The sequence below is a fragment of the Uranotaenia lowii genome, chromosome 3 (assembly GCF_029784155.1).
Source record: "Uranotaenia lowii strain MFRU-FL chromosome 3, ASM2978415v1, whole genome shotgun sequence".
In the NCBI taxonomy this organism is placed as follows: Eukaryota; Metazoa; Arthropoda; class Insecta; order Diptera; family Culicidae; genus Uranotaenia; species Uranotaenia lowii.
Genome location: NC_073693.1, coordinates 152,339,406 through 152,358,626, shown reverse-complemented (window position 1 = coordinate 152,358,626; position 19,221 = coordinate 152,339,406). Strand labels below are relative to the sequence as shown.

Below are 19,221 nucleotides of genomic sequence, written 5' to 3'. Positions count from 1 at the left end.
TTTTAAAAAAAAAAAGTCGCTACAAATATGTAATTATTAACCTAGTTTATGAGTTATTCGATAGAGATCGAACCCAAAACTCAAGAATCTTCTCGGGATTCATAAGAAGTATATTTTCTACAATTGAATGTTTATTTTAGAATATGTGATAATGCATGGCTATTTGGTTGAGGCCAGCAATTGAAACACATTCAAATATATTGTGAAATCCAATTCCCACATATCTGCGGAGAAAATTCCACATTTCCATGCCGCGACGGTTAAAACGCTCAATAAATTGACCACAGACGGAAAACATCGTTCGTTTGAACAGTACGTTTATGCACGCACAACCTTGAAAGATACGCACAATTTAAGCACGACTCTACTAATTTGACCTTGAAAATTTTGGTTTTCGCGGTTAAACCGAATGTGATGGAAGAATCTGCAGCGTTAATTTTTTCCCTCTACTAAATAAAGAGTGCCGATTTTAAGAGCCTTAAATCAACTAAAGGCAATCAAATGTGGTTGTACTGTTGGGAGTATGGTAGGGGCTGAGCCAAGCTACCATTAAACTTTTGGCGACGAATGGTAGAAATAAACGCAAAAAAAAAACGAAGGGCTGCTGGTGGCTTACCTCTCAAATGTTGGCAAGTGGTTAGAGTCTAGCAGACGCAAGAAACCGAGCCACCGAATTGGTTGAAATTCAATGAATGGTAATTGTTTGGCCACGGATTATCGGCCCGAAATTCACACCTCTAATTGAGTGTGAAATTGGAGCATTTGTCATACGGTTGACAATTGCTTAGCAGCAGCAATACACAATTGCATTCCGCACACTGTATTAGGACCTATAAGCAAACAAAGGAATGTGATCCGGAGGAAATTGTTCATGCTTCGGAATATTGCACAATTGGCTGAAATGGACGTCAAATGAGAATAATTTGCAAATAGGTAGATCTTTGTTTGTTGTATTGAGTGGCCGCAGTTAAACTTAATACGAGATTGCTCCAAAAGTGTATGATCGGGGGAATTTTTTTCCATATCTACAACTGCAAGGTAGTGAGGAAGAAAGAAATGAAATGTGATGAAAAGTTTTTCAAATTAAATTACTTTTCCGGCCATTTTAAACATCTTTCATTTAATTTCTATCCTTTATCAGTCTTTGTTCTTTCTATTCCTAAATATTGTTTCTAAAAGAATATAACATTTCACCGATATAGCCGATCAAATAATTTCATAAAAAAGATCCTTAATAATTTCTGTGGAATTGGAACACTTTCATATGTTTTGTTCAGTTTAACCCTATTTTTCAGTAATAATTCCATATGCGAAAAATATTAAATATGCTCGAAATTGATGATCTATTCCGATTTATTGAATTAATTTTTACAGGTCAATGTGTTCTGTTGTTCCAATTTCTAACGATATAGAAAGAAATCATTAGATGGAAAGATGGTTTGGTTTAATATTAATGACATATGTGCATGCTTAGAAACAAACGAGATTATGCTTCTCACCACTTATGAGCGAAAAGGGGTGGACTTAATTATGCTCTCTAATTAAATTACCACGGACTCCTTCGCGCTCTGGAGCCGGCTTTTATGGATCAATTCGAACACTCGAGACCTTCATACACCGTTAGTTCGGTGAGATCCAAAAATCGGGGTGACTATCGACCTGGCCTGTCAAGATTTAAATGCGAGAAACCGTGTGTTTTTGTATAAATTAGTACAAATCAGAACTGCCAGGCATCAGTCGACAACTGAGAGCGTTCCAGTCAAGTGAATTCCAAATTTGATCGTCAACATGTTTAAGGTATGGGAAATTTAGAGTCATTGTTTCTCAAAGATCGGTGAATACTAACAGTGATTTATATTGTTATTTTACAGTTTGTTCTAGTTCTTGCGCTGGCTGTGGCTGTTTGCGCTTCGTGGGAAGGAGGACATGATGGTGGACACGGAGGTCATCATGAGCATCATGATTATCATTCGCATCCCAGTTATAAGTTCGAGTACGGAGTGAAGGATCACAAAACAGGAGATCACAAGAGCCAGTGGGAACATCGGGATGGAGATGTTGTCAAGGGAGAGTACACCTTGGATGAAGCTGATGGAACCAAACGAATTGTGCAGTACACATCGGACAAACATAACGGATTCCAGGCTCATGTAACCCGAGTTGGTCATGCCAATCACCCACAGGTGTATCACCATCATCATGAGGCAGGACATGGAGGTCACGGAGGATTCGAAGGACACGGTCATCATGGCCATGGTCATGCTAGCAGCTACGCCAACTCGAACTTGCATTCGCATCACCATCACTAAGCGGGACTGAAACTAGACTGATCTCATCTGTGTTATTTCTACTAAAAAACTTCTTTATATTAGTAAAAAAAAGTCATAGTTTCAATTTCATTAAATCACCATTTTTATTTCTCACGTTATTCAAGACTGAGGAAAATACATTTGCATCACCCAAGTTGCTTGGGAGTTCCAAATTCAGAAGGTGTCTTACGGAACCGGAAAGTTCACTCAAGGTACACTGAAAAGAACGTAGGTTGAAGTGCACAAACGCAATGACACGAATCTTTTGTTGTTAAGCATTGCTCCAATGGCTGCTCAAAAACTGAGTCACTGTGGAGTCTGTGTTGACTCTGCAAAGGCCAGTTGTGCTAGCGATTGCTCAACATCGTTGGTTGAGTTCGGCTCTCATATAGTACCTATATATGTAAGGCAACTTACCGTCAAACGGGGCATCATGCAACAGCGGGGTTCGATGCAACATTTATATAACACTACATTGAATCAATTTTTAATTTAATGTATTGTAATAAAGTTATCTTTCAATGATAACAAAATGATGATGACATAATTTCTCGCATCTTAAGCTAGTTGTCCTAAGTTTTTTATTTATATGTAAAATTTGAAAAATCGAGCAATAAATGTACAAATTTTAACATTTTTTGATGCCGAAAAAAACTTTACCCAATATGACGGATCGGCTTGATAAAATTACCTACAAACTTTTTACAGGTTTTCTCATGTTATACCAACATTGTTGGTGTAAAAATATTTTTCGAACAATCACCCAATTTTTTTAAATGAATATTCTTAAAATTCAGTTAGGTGTCTGGGGTTAAATGCAACAAAATGCAAATCAAAGAAATACCTTGTAAATCTCGTTTCCATGTGCTGGAATATGAATGTTTTGCATCATGCGTTTTTAAACATTTAAATTTTATTCATCCAAACATTTATTTTTATGATTTTAGCTTGTAGAATTTTTCGTAGTATTATTTAACCCCTAAATGTATGCAGCATCCTTATTTTCAGAAAAAATGTGAAAATTTGTTTTTACAGATCCAAAAACTACTGCAATTGGTGTTGTCATGCGTAATGGTCTCTAAGGCATTGCGAATATATTAAAAACTATGAATTTTTGTACGTGTTCATAAGATTTTTCATTAAAAACAAAGTTTGTTGCAAGTTACCCCATTTTCTAAGGAGTGTGAAAATCGCATATATCAAGTATATCTAGTTGCCACAGTCACATAACTTTCAATAAATTGACAAATTTAATTTTTCGTGTGATTTGTACGAGGCCAACAAAAACAACCTGGGGAGAAAAATGTTATGTACTGAAAAAAAAATTATTTCAAAGAAAAAAGTGATAAAAATACTCGGTTAGCAGACCCACTTCCAAACATGATTAACATGCAGATGGTTTTCAATGACGGGTTTTACTGATTTTTCAGGTTAACCTATTTCATAACTTTTTTCTCTAACGTAAATTTTGTATGGTTCCATATTGATTTTTCTTGTCTCGTCAAGATCTTTCGTATATTACACGTCCGTGTACAACTGAAAATCATACATTTTTGCCCGGGTTCCTTTAGTAAGTTGGGGTGTATCGGAAAAAAGTGGAAAATTTGTTTCGTTAAAAAACCGAAAAATTTAACCAAGATTTCATATAGTTTTAAACAGAAAAATATTTACAGTTGAAAATAGCTTCCAGCTTTCTCTGAAGTTTCAATAAAATAAAAATAATATTTTTAGAGTTTGTCGATGGAGAATGGATGAAATATGAAATTCAGCGCAACCGCATGTCATATGTCTGAAAGAAACAAAATAAAAACGATTTCACGCCCCTCCCTATCCCGTACTGTAGATAAGTAAAAAACAGTTTCTCGTTCCCCAAAAGCCAGGAAACCACCGCCGCACAGTGGTTCAAATCCCCCAAAAGCTGAAAAAAGGTCAATTTTTCATGTCAGCAACAACCAAATTTTTTATGTTGGAATCTAATCTCCAATATTGAAGGAACGTTATGACTTTCTTACTTACTTAATGATCCCGCGCCGATCCTCCGGTGCATAGGGCCGTGGTAAAGACCTCCACAGTTGACGATCCGGGGCCAGCGTCTTCACCTGGTCCCAGTCAAGATTCTCGTCGACAGTTCGGATTTCAGCGGCTAGGCTTCGCCGCCACCAGTTTTTGGGTCTGCCTCTTCTTCTATGACCTTCTGGATTCCAATCTAATCCAATTCCGCAGCGTGTGCCCAATCCATCTCCACTTACGTTCCCGAATCTCGATTTCTAGCGGCCTTTGATGACACCGGCGATGCAGTTCCTCATTCGAGATCCAGTTGCCAGGCCACCAAGCTCGGATGATATTCCGCAGGCAGCGGTTTACAAATACTTGCAGTTTTCGCGTCGTCACCGCATATGTGCACCAAGTTTCGCACCCGTACAGCAATACGGATTTGACGTTTGAGTTGAAGATTCGGATTTTTGTTCGTAGAGAGATCTGGCGTGACCGCCAGATGTTTCGGAGACTCGCAAACGCAAATCGGGCCTTTCTGATCCGGGTTTCGACGTCTTTCCTGGTACCACCATCAGGCGTTATCTGGCTACCAAGATACTGGAAGCAATCCACTTTCTCAACTTGTTGCCCAGCTACCATGAAACTGGAGGGATTTCCTGTGTTGATCTCAATCGACTTGGTCTTTCCGACATTAACTTTGAGACCTGCTACCCTGGAACTTTCGGTGAGTCTGCATATCCGGTTGTGTTTGGGCGAGCAAAACAATATCGTCAGCCAGGTCAAGGTCGTTCAGTTGCTCCATTTTTGAAGGATTCCACGGCAATCCTCGGTTCGGTGCACAGTCAATCGATCCAGTCAGAATCTCATCCATTACGATTAGAAAAAGTAGCGGTGATAAAATACATCCTTGTCTCACTCCAGCAGTTACCGGGATTGGTTCGGACAAGACACCGGCGCGGCGTGCAAGACCTTGCACGAAAATGCCTCGTATTGTGCTTCGATGAGATGGACTAGTTTCTCTGGGACCCCTCGTCGCCTTAGAGCCGTCCAGATGTTTTCATGGTTAAGTCGGTCGAATGCTTTTTCGAAATCAACGAACACCAGCAGAAGAGAGTCCTGGAATTCGTTGATTTGTTCCAGTATGATTCGTAGTGTTGTGATGTGGGCCAGAAACCAAACTTTTGCAGTCAAAATTGACTGCAGGGCAGGGGTTTCGTTGTAGCTCATCGGTGTCTTCGACAAAGTTACTCGACTATATTTGCGCTATCTATTGATTTATTTGAATTAGTTCTATTTTCCTTCGCAAGGTGGCGCCAAAATCTAACCTTTTGCAAAAGCAGATACAGGCATAGTTCTTTCTACAAAGTTATTAACCTTCCAAAGCCGTTCGCAAAATATCCGTTTCGGGGAAATATGCGTTGTAATTTGATTTCGTTCTCCTGGCTGTAAATGTTAACCGATTTTGATGATATTATATTCATTGTGTAGGTAATTTCTTCTAATTACTCAACATTTCAAAATAAAGTCGATATGTATTACCAGGTTTTCAGAAACTGGTTCAGAAATTGAAAAGTCCGAAAAATCATTTTTTTTTTAAATACACATAACTTCTGACAGCTTTTCTGTGTTTAACTATTTCATTGATGTTTGAAATTGTCAAGAATCCATCTATCCGACAATATATAGATATGTTGGGGTCCAATGAAAGTTTTTACCGCTATGACAGATCTTCCGGTAGAAAAAAGTCTTACTTTAAAAAAACGACATTCAGTTTTGGCTTTGCTTAGCTGTATTTCATTTCTCAATGAACCGATTTTAAAAACTCAAATTTTAGTTTTTTGGCGTTAATTTGATCATTATTTTCATAGAACATACTTGGTATGTCAAAACTACCAGTTCATCAGTATATTGGAATGATGATAAAGATGTTTGAAATGTGCGCGTCGGGTCATATTGACCCGAACGGCTTTGGAGGGTTAATTATACCTCTTACATCAACTTTGTAGAACATTGTTAAGCTGAATGTTGTGTACTTATCTTGCAAAAATAATTATTTAAGGAAAAATTACAAAAAATGGTTTCTCCATCTTTTTTTGTTTTTAGCAATACAATACCTCAAATTTCCAAAGTATTCGATTGGATTTGACTCAAATGAGATAATTTAGTGGAAAACTTATTCGTTTCGCAGATTTTTTCCGTCGAAATCGCAAAAAAATGGTTAAAGTTATACATTTTTCAAAATGCAATAACTTGCTTGCGAGCAGTTTGGCGCACCTCATTTTTCGAGAAGTGACAGTTGTGATTATGATCTAAATGCATGTATGTAATAAGCTCGTAGTCCTATACAATTTCTGGTCTTGGTAGAATCAGTGATGAGAAGTTTGATTAGATTTTTCAAATGAAATAATAATAACTCTGTGACATTCAAACTCATTTTTCTCAATTTGTATCACTTTGATGTCTTCATCAAAGTTGTAGCCATGAAAAATTCTTATTAAATCATGTTATTGACATATGGAGTTGTATTATTGGCTCTTTGGCCGCACGTACACTCTGACCCGAACTTATTAAAAAGTGACGGGGTTTTTTTCCGGGTAGATATAACTGTTCGCTTTCCAAGTCTTGAACTATGTGAGCGAGGCTCAGCCTTCAGCAGTTCCAAGACCCAATTTTTTTCCGCCGCATCTCACCTCATTTCTTTTCTCCGGTTCCTCTTAGCCTAGTACTTGGATATCCGGTTACTGGCAGGACTGGCATTAGGTCAACTGTCATTTGACGATAGTCTCCAAATAGGACGACAGCTGGCAAGTGCATTTACAACATAAAATTCAATTTAAATTGACTTAAACGGATCGAGCCATAATAACAAGAAAAATAGAAGGGAGTTCACGCCAACAATAACAAAAACATTTTTGTCATCCGCAGGATTTGTTGTCGACTTTGAACTCAAGAATAAAGCTGTAAAAAGTGGAGCATCATTTTGCACGGAAGCTCAAGTTTTTATACCAGTAGTGCTTTTCAATTATATCACCTTTGAAACAGAACACTTTTCAGTGCATTTTCGGCATAAAGATTTGCTAGAGAAGCATTGAATTTTTGCAACCTCTTCCATGCGTTTACATTCAAACGAAACAAGAAAAACATTCTATGGGATTTGAATCCTATCGGATAATTTATCAAAAAAAAAATAAAAAAAAAATTAATAAATAAATAAATCGAAAGAACCGAACACACTGCATCATTCTCATCTCCGCTCGCCTGTCCAATATCTTTCCCAATGCACCATCTGAGTCTGTAAGCAAAGTTGCCCAAAAAATTCGGTGTTGTTGCAAAAAAACCTGAATTTCTATTATTTCCCCCGAAAATTCTATGATGGTATTCTGTGATGCAATTTCTATAAATTTCATTGAACAAACATGACGAATTGGGTCTTTTTTTTACATTTTACTTGAGACGAATCAGTTAACACTACCAATCTTATATATAAAAATGAAGGCATTTTCTTTGTAACACCATCACGTATAAACGGACGGTTGGAATGAAGTGAAATTTGGTATCCGAGTGGTCTGTGATGGTTTGTATGATAGTCTCGAGAATCTCTCTATTTTATGGAAGGGAGGCTGCCATACAAATTCATTTTCAAATTGGACACAAATAGAACAACTTCAAAATGATTTTCATGAAAACTAATTCATGAGTACGAATTAGTTATAGATGTGTAGACAATTCTAATGAATTATTAAGTAAAATGTAAAACGAAGTTTGCTGGGTCAGCTAGTATTATCATATTTCCAATACAAAGTTAGAAATTCAAGATTTTTGTTGGGATATCAAATTAAAATTCTTGAAAATAAGTGCGAAATAAAAAAAAACTGTGGAATTAGAGAATATTTCTTTTAAAATTCTTTGAAATTAAAGATTTTTCTGTGATTTTGTCAACCTTGTCTGTAAGCAAACGAAGTATATGAAGTGTCCGTTAAAATATGTCATTTTATACTTAATAATTTAAAATAAATTAAAGTGGGGTTCTCAAAAGGAGCAAGTCAAACACTGAATCACGTCTTGTTCATTTGGAAGCCAGAATAAAAGAGACTGGTCCGTTTATTCTTTATATTTAACAAAGCCTCGCCAGCGAGGTTAACATGTCGATTGGGTAAACAGAGTGGTATCGGACCTGCATCTCGAAGAAGTCAACAAGCTAATCACTACAACTCCTTCACCCTTTAGTTTGAAAGGTCTATCCTAAACAAGAAATCAAACGCAAATTTCGATGCTTATCTCCTAAGCTTTTTAACGTATTTTTAGAATACAATGTTCAGAATTCTTTTCAGTTATCAAAACCTGTTCATTTTATTTTTACAATTTTAAATAAACGAAAACTTTATTATTTCTTCCCTTAATTACTAAAGTTTTTGATTTTTTTTTTAACACTGTCCTTTACTAACACCAATGGTTGGTTATCCTCCTTAGAAAAATTCAAATAGATCTGCTACGTAGCCGTTAAAATCAACCTCGGATCCAAATTGTGCTTTTTCAGCTTTCTTCTTCGACGTTCACCATCAGGAACAAAATGTAAACCAAGGTTTACAAAACATCCCGGAAAGGAAACTCGTCGTGTTGTTCCAAAAGTAGAAAACAAAAACTCATCATAAAAAAAATAGGAACATGTCCTACCTTTCAGAGATAACCATCCTCAACTGACAAAAAATTGGCATTAAAAAGCCAAAATGATTTAACTATCATGTGGCACTCGTAGAGCAAATAAATCCAATTCTTGTTAATTATCTACTATTATCTGATTGATAAATCAGATAACTGCCATTAGAATTAGGGAAAAATATGATTCGTTTGCTGTTATCATTGAATACTATCGCCTCAATCCTATACAAATGCCAAAATTATGTTTATTGCTTGAATGAATGGAAATTATTTAAATGAAAAATTTATGTTAATTTATTGACAGTCATTATTCAAAGTTTAAAACGATTTCAAATCTGTTTTGATTTGTAGAGTATTCAAATAACATAAAAGTTTAAATGCTTCATAAAGACCAAATTGCTTTTGGTTTGCAGAATTATTGAACGGTCGTTAGTGGTAGCTTTGTTTTAGATTATAGGTATAAACATTAACTGATTATTCCTAGAAACTAAGCATTATAAGTAAGTTTATAACTTTATCGAAATACCTGAGTTTGGACAAAATGCACATCAAAAACATACACAATCATCGTTACATAAATTGTTTAAAAAATTCAATAAAAATTCACAAACCTTACGAATCATGCTCAATCGGGTGATCCCAACACTAACAAAACAATACTTATTTGGCTCATATCCAGCTTAAAGAAACTAAAAACACAATCCGTTGCTTTCTGCATCACTTCTGAACTACATAATGCCATTCTCAAAAGCTCCGCTGTTATACAAAACTCGACATAATAGAAGTTATATGTTTCCGTCGTTAAAATCTTTGGAGTTATTCCAAACATAAGCATATTCTTCTTGAGGCTACGAATCCAACAACTCACCAGCTTATCATCTGAGCAACTCACTGACGTTCATCCGCCTCAATGCTGAATGCCACTCACTCTCTCTCAGTGAATGCAAGTTATTTTTATCAGAAACAATGTACTCTCTGTCTACCTGATGTTGGCTGTTGAGCAAAGAAAAAGGAGATTGTGAAGAAAAAAGTTGGGATATGTTTTACATCCGATTGAGCAAAAAAAACAATAACCATTTGTCAAAAAAGTAAAGTTTTTAAAATGATAAACAAAATTACCCGAGAAACACACACATACAAAAAAAATCACATACCTCAAAACAAAAGTGATCGAACAACTTCTCCAAAATGTAACAACAGCAAACGTACATATATCCATTAGCATAATATCACAGAACTTCTCCGGCCACAGCGTCACAATTGCGAATATCACCATGAAATTCTAATCCATCTTCTAGAATGCTTCAACTTATACTTGTAATCAAAGGATTAGTAAAACTTTACGAAATTTAAAACAAACATCCGACGCACTTTACAAAAGCATGATCAACAATCTGGATGCCGCTCACGTCGTTTCCTTCAGAAGATGAGTTTTTTTTGTTTCGCTCAGTGACTGCGTGCCGGCCAGTAAAACAATGCTGGTTGAAGAAACTCGTATATAACGAGTATATAAATAGTGCTGCTGAGAAAAAAAAAACAAAAAAACAAAAAAAATACTGGATACAGTCAAAATGATGTGAATCGCTCAAAAACGTGCTTTCCAAAAACTAAAATATGATATTGATTTAGAACAAAAGGAAAGACAAACAAAAAAATCTCAACTAAGAATTTTGTACAAAAAACAGTGGAAAGGATAAGAAACAATTCTCCTATTAGAAGCGTTTATAGGTAGTAGCTTACTAATAGTAGCAATTTATCCTAAAACCACTATACTGTACCAAACATACTACCTGCAATGCGGCTGTTCAAAATTAGGTTAAAAAAAAACTTTGAGTCTGCTGCTTCTGCTCCCAAAAAATATCCACCTCGTCGCCATTGAAGTGTCCGTTAAAATATGTCATTTTATACTTAATCTATATATATAAAAAGTAATTTCCGTTTGTTTGTTCGTTTGTATGTTTGTCTTCAATAGGCTCAGCAGCCTTAAGAGCTAGAGAGCTGAAATTTGGCATGGGTGCTCATTAGGACCAGGAATGATGAAAAATGTTTTTAGATTTTCGGATGACCCCTTTTTAAGGCGGTCGTCCATACAACAACGGTTTTATTCTTCCGAACCAAAAGTCATGGCACCCATTTTTTGAACCGACTATCGTTTCCGTTCGTTTTGTTGGCGGGATTATTTTCACCATCACCATGGGCAAAGCTTGCTGAGCATTAATAATTAGAAAGTGAAAATTTTGGCGGGTGTTTTTTGTACCTTCTACTGTTCAAAGCACATGCTACCGGTACGAGATATTTGGATACAATTTTAAGGCTACATTTTGATTGAAAAATACAACTAGCCTGTTAGGAATATATTGACTAGAATAGTAGTGGCTTTCAAAGTGCTCTTCACCGCCGCTGGGGGGCTTTGAGGGTCAACCATTTTTATATTTTTGAAATTCCTCATAGAGATAGAAAAATTTATTAGATTCAGAGTTTATGCAGTTGAAAACATGCAAAGTGAGTTTTCAACATGCTCAACAAAATCATCCATATTGAAAAGTGGGATAATCTTCAACAGATATTTCATTAGATAAGGAATGGAAAAGATAAAAAAAGCAGTTAAATCTTTTGAAGATAAAACTATTAGGTCAAATCTATTCAAGCTTCCTAAGAAATGACGTTTGTCAATATTAAGTTTTCAATAGCTTAGTCATCTTGCCGTTTTTATACATCGGATTGGGTTGAAAATTGGCACATAGGGGTTATTTGGGACAAACAATTGAATTTACTTACCCAAATTAAAGTCAGGGGTCGGCCTAAGGGGTCGTCCATATTAACTATTCACTGTTTTTGCGATATTGTCGTTATTATACATCTATTTAAAGGAAATCGGTACACGAAAGTTTTGAGGCACGATCAATCGATTTCAGGTATTGAATTCAGCGTAAGGGGCCGGCAATGGGGTCGTCCATATTAACCTTAAAATATTTTTGAAATATCGTCGTTATTATACATCGGATTGGGATGAAAATTTGCACACGGTAGTTTTCAGAGACGGACAATCGACTTCAGATATCAAAGATTGTATAAGAGGCCATCAAAAAAAGTTTAACTTTTTGGCAATAATTGCGTTGTTATGCAACGATCGAATCGAAATTTTTACACGGGTTTTTTTTTGGCACGGACAATCAATGCCTGATTTCAAATGAAGTAGCAGACGACAGAAGAGGGGTTCGTTCAATATTTTTGCAATTATAACTTAACAATTAATTCGGAAATGCATCTGAAAAATATTTAACTATTGACTTTCATTCAAAGTGTTCATAACATATTTCAAGTTGAAAGCGAAAAGGAGTTCGTATGGGGACAGCTAGTAATTTATAATAAATTAAAGTGGGGTTTTCAAAAGGAGCAAGTCAAACACTGAAACACGTCTTGTTCATTTGGAAGCCAGAATCAAAGAGACTGGTCCGTTTATTCTTTATATTTAACAAAGCCTCGCCAGCGAGGTTAACATGTCGATTGGGTAAACAGAGTGGTATCGGACCTGCATCTCGAAGAAGTCAACAAGCTAATCACTACAGTATAGTCTATCTGCCACTGCCGATTACCAAAAAAATTTTATCCTTCTTTGTCTTTGAAGGGCAAGGGATGGGAATGGGCAACTAGAAACTGTTTACTTTTGCCAGCCGGACTAACAAAGATTCTTTTCCTAATGTCGGTTTACATACACATACAGCGCTCGGTACAACGGTTCGACAATATCCTTAATGGCTAATTATTTTTATTTTGTTTTGTCTTGTGATAGGATATGGTATATGTTTTGTTTGGTTTGTTTCTTACATGCAATGGAGATGTGCTGGGAGGACAATGCCAGTTATTAAAAAGCTTGTTTATTTCGGAACGCCATGCAACCTTATACCGATAATTCCACCTCAAAGTAAGTTCGTTATTGGAATAGAGTCTAATTTATGGGAGTACCGTGAACAGTAGATCGCTGCAAGCTTTGCATGAAAATAACAAATTTATACGCATTTATCCCTTCCATTACTTTTTTGGTTGTTTTTATTGCCACAAATAGCAATAAAAAAAAATTGGAAGCGATTCATTCAGCCCAGAATTAGCGCAACCAGATTTAGTTGTCTACGGAAATTAGTATGGCATAACAAAATTTTGCATTTAAAAATCGCAAGAAAAATATTGTATTTTTAAAGCTGTTTACCCGTAGGATAAGAATAAAAAATCGAATAAAACTGTTTTGCAAAGCCAATGCAATTGTTGATTTATTTTACCATGACAAAAACATTTTTTGAAATTTGTCAAAGTTCAAGCCTGCAAAACCTGTCATTTTTAAATAATTGTCATTGAGTTTAGATTTTTTATTATGAAATAGTTATACATTGTTGACCTACAAGACATCGAAAAAACATATGGGAGCAAAAATCATTTTTTTTCAGCGGTCTAGTGAACAAGTAATCAATTTTGTAGTACGGAGTTGAAACCACGGTTGTTTATTTAACTTCTTTTTTAATGTCTTGAGTTGTCATAATTTAATTATTACCATAAAATATGATAGTTACCAAAAAGTTATTTTTAGATTCGATATAGAATTTATTCTATTTTGTCATCAAAGTTATACTCACTGTTACGAGGATTTAAGCCATGTATTTCCTCGTACAAACAATTAAAATTATCACCTCATCTCTCAAAATAAAAAAAATAACTCAATTACCCCCCCAATTTATCACGCATTTCGCTTAACTTGAGCCGACTTTCATGGATAAACTAAATCTCTTGAAACTTTCAAACACCGTTAGTTCGCTGATTAGTTTTCAAAAACTAAGCGACTGGCATGTCAAGACCAGAATGCAACGAACGGTGTGCTATAGTATAAATTAGTACAAATCGGAACCAACAATCATCAGTAGACAATTGAGAGCGTTCCAGTCAAGTGAAATCCGAATTCGATCGTCAACATGTTTAAGGTACCTAATATACACATTATCTCTCAATAATCGGCAGATACTAATAGCGATTAATATTGTGATTTTGCAGTTTGTTCTAGTTCTTGCGCTGGCTGTGGCTGTTTGCGTTTGCGATGGTGGTCACGGAGGTCATCATGATCATCATGATTATCACTCGCATCCCAGTTATAAGTTCGAGTACGGAGTGAAGGATCACAAAACAGGAGACCACAAGAGCCAGTGGGAACATCGGGATGGAGATGTTGTCAAGGGAGAGTACACCCTGGATGAAGCTGATGGAACCAAAAGAATTGTGCAATACACCTCGGATAAACATAACGGATTCCAGGCTCATGTAACCCGAGTTGGTCATGCCAATCACCCACAGGTGTATCACCATCATCATGAGGCTGGACATGGAGGACACGGAGGATTCGAAGGACACGGTCATCATGGCCATGGTCATGCCAGCAGCTACGCCAACTCGAACCTGCACTCGCATCACCATCACTAAGCGGGACTGAAACTAGACTGATCTCATCTGTGTTATTTTGACTGAAAAGCTTACTTATATTAATAAAAAAAAATCTTAGTTTCAATTTTCTGAAATCACCATTTTTATTTCTCACGTTATTAAAGACTGAGAAAATAGGTACATCTGCATCATCCTAGTTGCTTAGGAGTTCCAAATTCAGAAGGTGCCTGATTGAACCGGAAAATTCACTCAGTGTACAATGAAAAGCACTTGAATGACACTTAACTCTTGTTTTTAAGCGTTTCTCCAATGGCCAATGTTCAATTCCTTTGAACAAATTTTAAAATTTGGTTTTTTTGTGTGGTTTGTATGAAGCTTAATAAATTTTAGGCATTGAAAAAGAAAAGGAAAGAGTGGCAAAAATGATCGGCTTGCTGGTCAATTTCCAAACATGAGGCATGTAGGTGGTTTTCATGGTGCATGGTTTTCGAAGACGGCTTTTACGGTTGACGGTTGAACTACTTCATAACTTTTTTATCCCACGATAGATTTTTTGGCCGCATATAGATTTTTCTTGGTATATGGCACATCCGTATACATCAGAAAATCATACATTTTTGACCGGTTTCCTTTGGAGAATTTGAGTAAATCAGGAAAAAAAAGTGAAAAAATGTTTTATTTAAAATAAACTATAAATTTCACCAGCATATCGTAGAGTGTTAAATATATTTACATTTGAAAATAGCTTTCAGCTCTCTGGAATTTCATTAAATGTCGGATTTAACGGTGCTATTTTGAATGAACGGAATTTTACTATTTTATTTCTTTCTTTTTCTGTTGTTGAAATCCACAAAATCTTAGTGACGAAAATTTCAAGATGTTGCAAATAGAAAGGAATTTACTTGCTTTGGCTGCCGGATTTTTATAGGTTTAAAATGGATGAAGGAAAAGTAAGCAGATAATAACCGTAGCAACATTATACCTTAATCAGTTAATTTCAGTGTACGTACAGTTAAACTCCGCTTATCCAAGATATGGGTGTGTGCGGGTCAAAATATAAAGTTTTGCGTTTTTTAACCTTTCTCCGTCCCTGAAATTTCAACCCTTTCTTTCCCTTGAGTGTCAACTGGACACTCCTGACTTAAACCAATATCTTTCTTGTTTCTGGACCGATTTTTAGTAAACTTATACTTTCGGAAACTTTGTAGCGTAACTCAAATATATTTCTCAGAAAATAATCAGTTACAACCCTCCAGTTTTCCGTTAATCAAAGTCTAAAAAAAAATCCGAAAATAATGCCTCAGAAAAAAAACTGTGGATCAGCTATGGAATGCTCAAAAAAAATTTCACTTAATGTCCAAGAAAACTGAAGATAGAAACAACACGTTGCAAATAAGGATTTATTTTTAAATTTTTAGGATCCTGACCAGCAAAAATGTAAAAAAGTGGTGTAGAAACCGTACTTTTCAATCAACGGACTGTCAAAATAGTTAAAGTCCCACCAGATGCATTTTTTTAATAAGTTGACGTAATTTGGCACAATTTCGCATCTATAGATTTTCAAAAACGAAACACAGAATTTTTGAGATTTTTCGGAGGTAGCTGTGAGTGCTCCTACTTTGGACCTAGAGCCTACTTTAGTCCTAAAATGCCGAAATAACTCATTTCTTTTGCATAGATTCAAGACACTCCTATGCAAACAATAAACATTTATTCTTCCTCCTTCCTTTCCTCCAACTATGGTGTAATGAGTAAATTCCGAACATTGTTTATTTGACATAAATTTGCTATAGAAATGAAGTATTATGAGAGAATAAAGAGATTTAGTGTATTTATTACATTTAGATTGAGTATATCCAATGCGATTTTTCCGATCAAATGTGAGTTCCTAGCATTTCTCGTGATCAGACCATTTTAATGAAACCTCATTAAAATTTTGGAATGATTTTCATTAGGTTTCAAAAATTCAGCTCTTCCCAGCAAACATTGTTGTAGGTATATTTCTCAACAACTTTGTTATACATTTCATATACATTACAGAATGATCGTTTTAAACTCGAAAAAAAAAACAGCATTTTCCTATCAAAGTGGAGGCAATATATATACATATTTTGAACTTCTGGCTAAAGCGATAAGAGTAGGTATACTAATTGAACGATATTCGACACTTTATTCAAATATACTGAAAGAATGCAAGAGAGCACAAGTTTTTTCTCTTAACGCATGTGAACCGTTACCAGCGACAATAGTTGCTGCTTCTGTCATTGAGCAATTCTTGCAACTACACCATTTGATTTTTAGCAATCTGGATGCACTGCTGATCGCAGAGAGAACAACAAAGCTGTACTCTCACTTGACCCACGCGGGAGAAAAAAAAAAAGGAACACAATGTTCTTAAAAATCTGCGAACATTGTGGATATTTTATCATATCCGATTTAAACCATTTAATCCGACTTCGAGTAATGATTTTTACGACCTTTTACTTGCGTAAGTTGGAATTACGATTTGCAGTAGCGTTTTTAATGACTTGAGTTATCATTTTTAATGCGATTCATATTTTACTGGGTTGGCTTATGGGGAAAAAAATTAAGTTGAGTTTTAAAGGCGTTAGAGAAATTATCTACATTTTCAAGTAATTCAAAAAGGAACATAAATTTTGTTGTTATCTACTACGTACCATCCGTAAATTCTAACCTTTGGCTGAATGCAAAGTGTCGTCAGCAAACAGTCTAAATGCCAGTTATTTGAAAGCTTCGCGAACTTTGACAGTTTGTGCTTGAAAATATCTGCTACCTTTCCCCTTCCTTTTGCCGTTCAAAACTCCTGTCCCGAAAGCTGCTTGTAGTCGGCTTTGACGTAAGTATCGTCGTCCATTACCACGCAGTCAAACTTCGTCAGCATCTTCGTCCTCCGGGATCGCGCTTTGGCTGTCATATTTTGTTTATCATCGCGATTTGGAGTTTGGATAGAGATTCTTGTAAGTCGATAATCCGGCTCGTTTTTTGGCTCGACGCATGGTTGTAGACGATACACCCAGCTTATTTGCGGCATCTCGGAGAGAGAGGTTAAGGTTTCGCTTGAAACTACCGGCAACTCTCTTTGTCGTCTCAGTGGCTTCCGGTTTTCGATTTCCCCCCGATTCAGACTTCCTGGCTGTCGACAAACGTTCCCCAAGTACTTTAATTACATTTGTAACGGTTGATATGGCAACTTTAAGCGATTTTTCCAGCTTTGCGTGCGAGTAGCTCGGATTTTCGCTCTTCATCCTTGGACGGCATTTTGACAACTGAAGAGTGAATTCCAAAATCAAAATAAGAGCAACATTCTACACACACACACACCTTCAAAATGAGGGGTGTTAAGGTTTTTTTAAATGCAAAATTGAAAGAAATACGTCAAGTTGATATTGACCAAACCCTTTACGGAGTTGAAACCACGGTTGATTAATGTTTTTTTTCCAATGTCGTGAGATACCATGATGTTATTTCAACCAAAAGACAAAAAAGTTACTGAAAAAAATGTTGGCATCCGATATAGAATTTGTCCCGGAAAGTCATATTCACTATAACGGGGATTTTTGCTATGTATATCTGTTCGTACAAACAATGAAAATTATCACCATACCTTTAAAAATTGAACAGAATTATCAAAATTATCCCCACAATTCATCACGCATTTCGCTTAACTTGAGCCGACTTTCATGGATAAACTAAATCTCTTGAAACCTTCAAACACCGTTAGTTCGCTGATTGATATTCAAAAACCAAGCGACTGGCATGTCATGATCCGAATGCAACAAACGGTGTGTTATAGTATAAATTAGTACAAATCGGAACAAACAATCATCAGTAGACAACTGAGAGCGTTCCAGTCAAGTGAATTCCAAATTCAATCGTCAACATGTTTAAGGTACCTGATTTACAAATTATCTCTCAATAATCGGCAAATACTAAAAGCGATTAATATTGTGATTTTACAGTTTGTTCTAGTGCTTGCGCTGGCTGTGGCTGTTTGCGCTTCGTGGGAAGGAGGACATGACGGTGGGCACGGAGGTCATCATGAGCATCATGATTATCATTCGCATCCCAGTTATAAGTTCGAGTACGGAGTGAAGGATCACAAAACAGGAGACCACAAGAGCCAGTGGGAACATCGGGATGGAGATGTGGTCAAGGGAGAGTACACCCTGGATGAAGCTGATGGAACCAAACGAATTGTGCAGTACACCTCGGACAAACATAACGGATTCCAGGCTCATGTGACCCGAGTTGGTCATGCCAATCACCCACAGGTGTATCACCATCATCATGAGGCAGGACATGGAGGACATGGAGGATTCGAAGGACACGGTCATCATGGCCATGATCATGCCAGCAGCTACGCCAACTCGAACCTGCACTCGCATCATCATCACTAAGGGGGACTGAAACTAGACTGATTCCATCTGTGTTATTTTGACTGAATAGATTTCTTATATTAATAAAACAAACTTAGTTTCAATTTCATGAAATCACGATTTTTATTTCTCACGACATTTAAGACTGACAAAAAACATCTGCATCACCTAATTTGAATGGGAATTTGAAATTAATGAAGGTGCAACATAGAATGCTGAAAATTCACTACATTGATATGCACTTAACCCTTCGTTTCATTAAGTAACAAATTTGCAACAATTAATGTATGGAAAAATGGAAAAATCGTATTTTATTTTATTTTTTTATCTTGATGTACTCCTCATTTTTAACTGTTTAAAATGATTTTTAAGGAAAAATAAAAAATCATGAAACGAAGGGTTAATTATATCGTTTTGTTTTCATGAACATATAAATT

The 19,221-nt window shown here is 36.1% G+C and overlaps 3 protein-coding genes across 3 annotated transcripts; all 3 read left to right on the top strand.

Annotated features, from left to right (window-relative positions):
• Positions 1-1,715: 1,715 nt before the first annotated feature.
• Positions 1,716-3,298, top strand: LOC129754093 (adult-specific cuticular protein ACP-20-like). The gene is made up of 2 exons (XM_055749961.1): positions 1,716-1,797; positions 1,872-3,298. Exons 1-2 carry the CDS (start codon positions 1,789-1,791, stop codon positions 2,307-2,309), a joined length of 447 nt encoding a protein of 148 aa, XP_055605936.1. The 5' UTR covers positions 1,716-1,788; the 3' UTR covers positions 2,310-3,298.
• A 10,626-nt stretch (positions 3,299-13,924) lies between these two features.
• LOC129752741 (adult-specific cuticular protein ACP-20-like) lies at positions 13,925-14,428 on the top strand. Its single transcript, XM_055748509.1, has 2 exons — positions 13,925-13,933; positions 14,004-14,428. The coding sequence occupies exons 1-2, from the start codon at positions 13,925-13,927 to the stop codon at positions 14,424-14,426; spliced, it is 432 nt and encodes a 143-aa protein (XP_055604484.1). The 3' UTR covers positions 14,427-14,428.
• Positions 14,429-16,134: 1,706 nt separating this feature from the next.
• On the top strand, positions 16,135-18,805 carry LOC129752740 (adult-specific cuticular protein ACP-20-like). The gene is made up of 2 exons (XM_055748508.1): positions 16,135-16,138; positions 18,345-18,805. The coding sequence occupies exons 1-2, from the start codon at positions 16,135-16,137 to the stop codon at positions 18,803-18,805; spliced, it is 465 nt and encodes a 154-aa protein (XP_055604483.1).
• Positions 18,806-19,221: the final 416 nt, after the last annotated feature.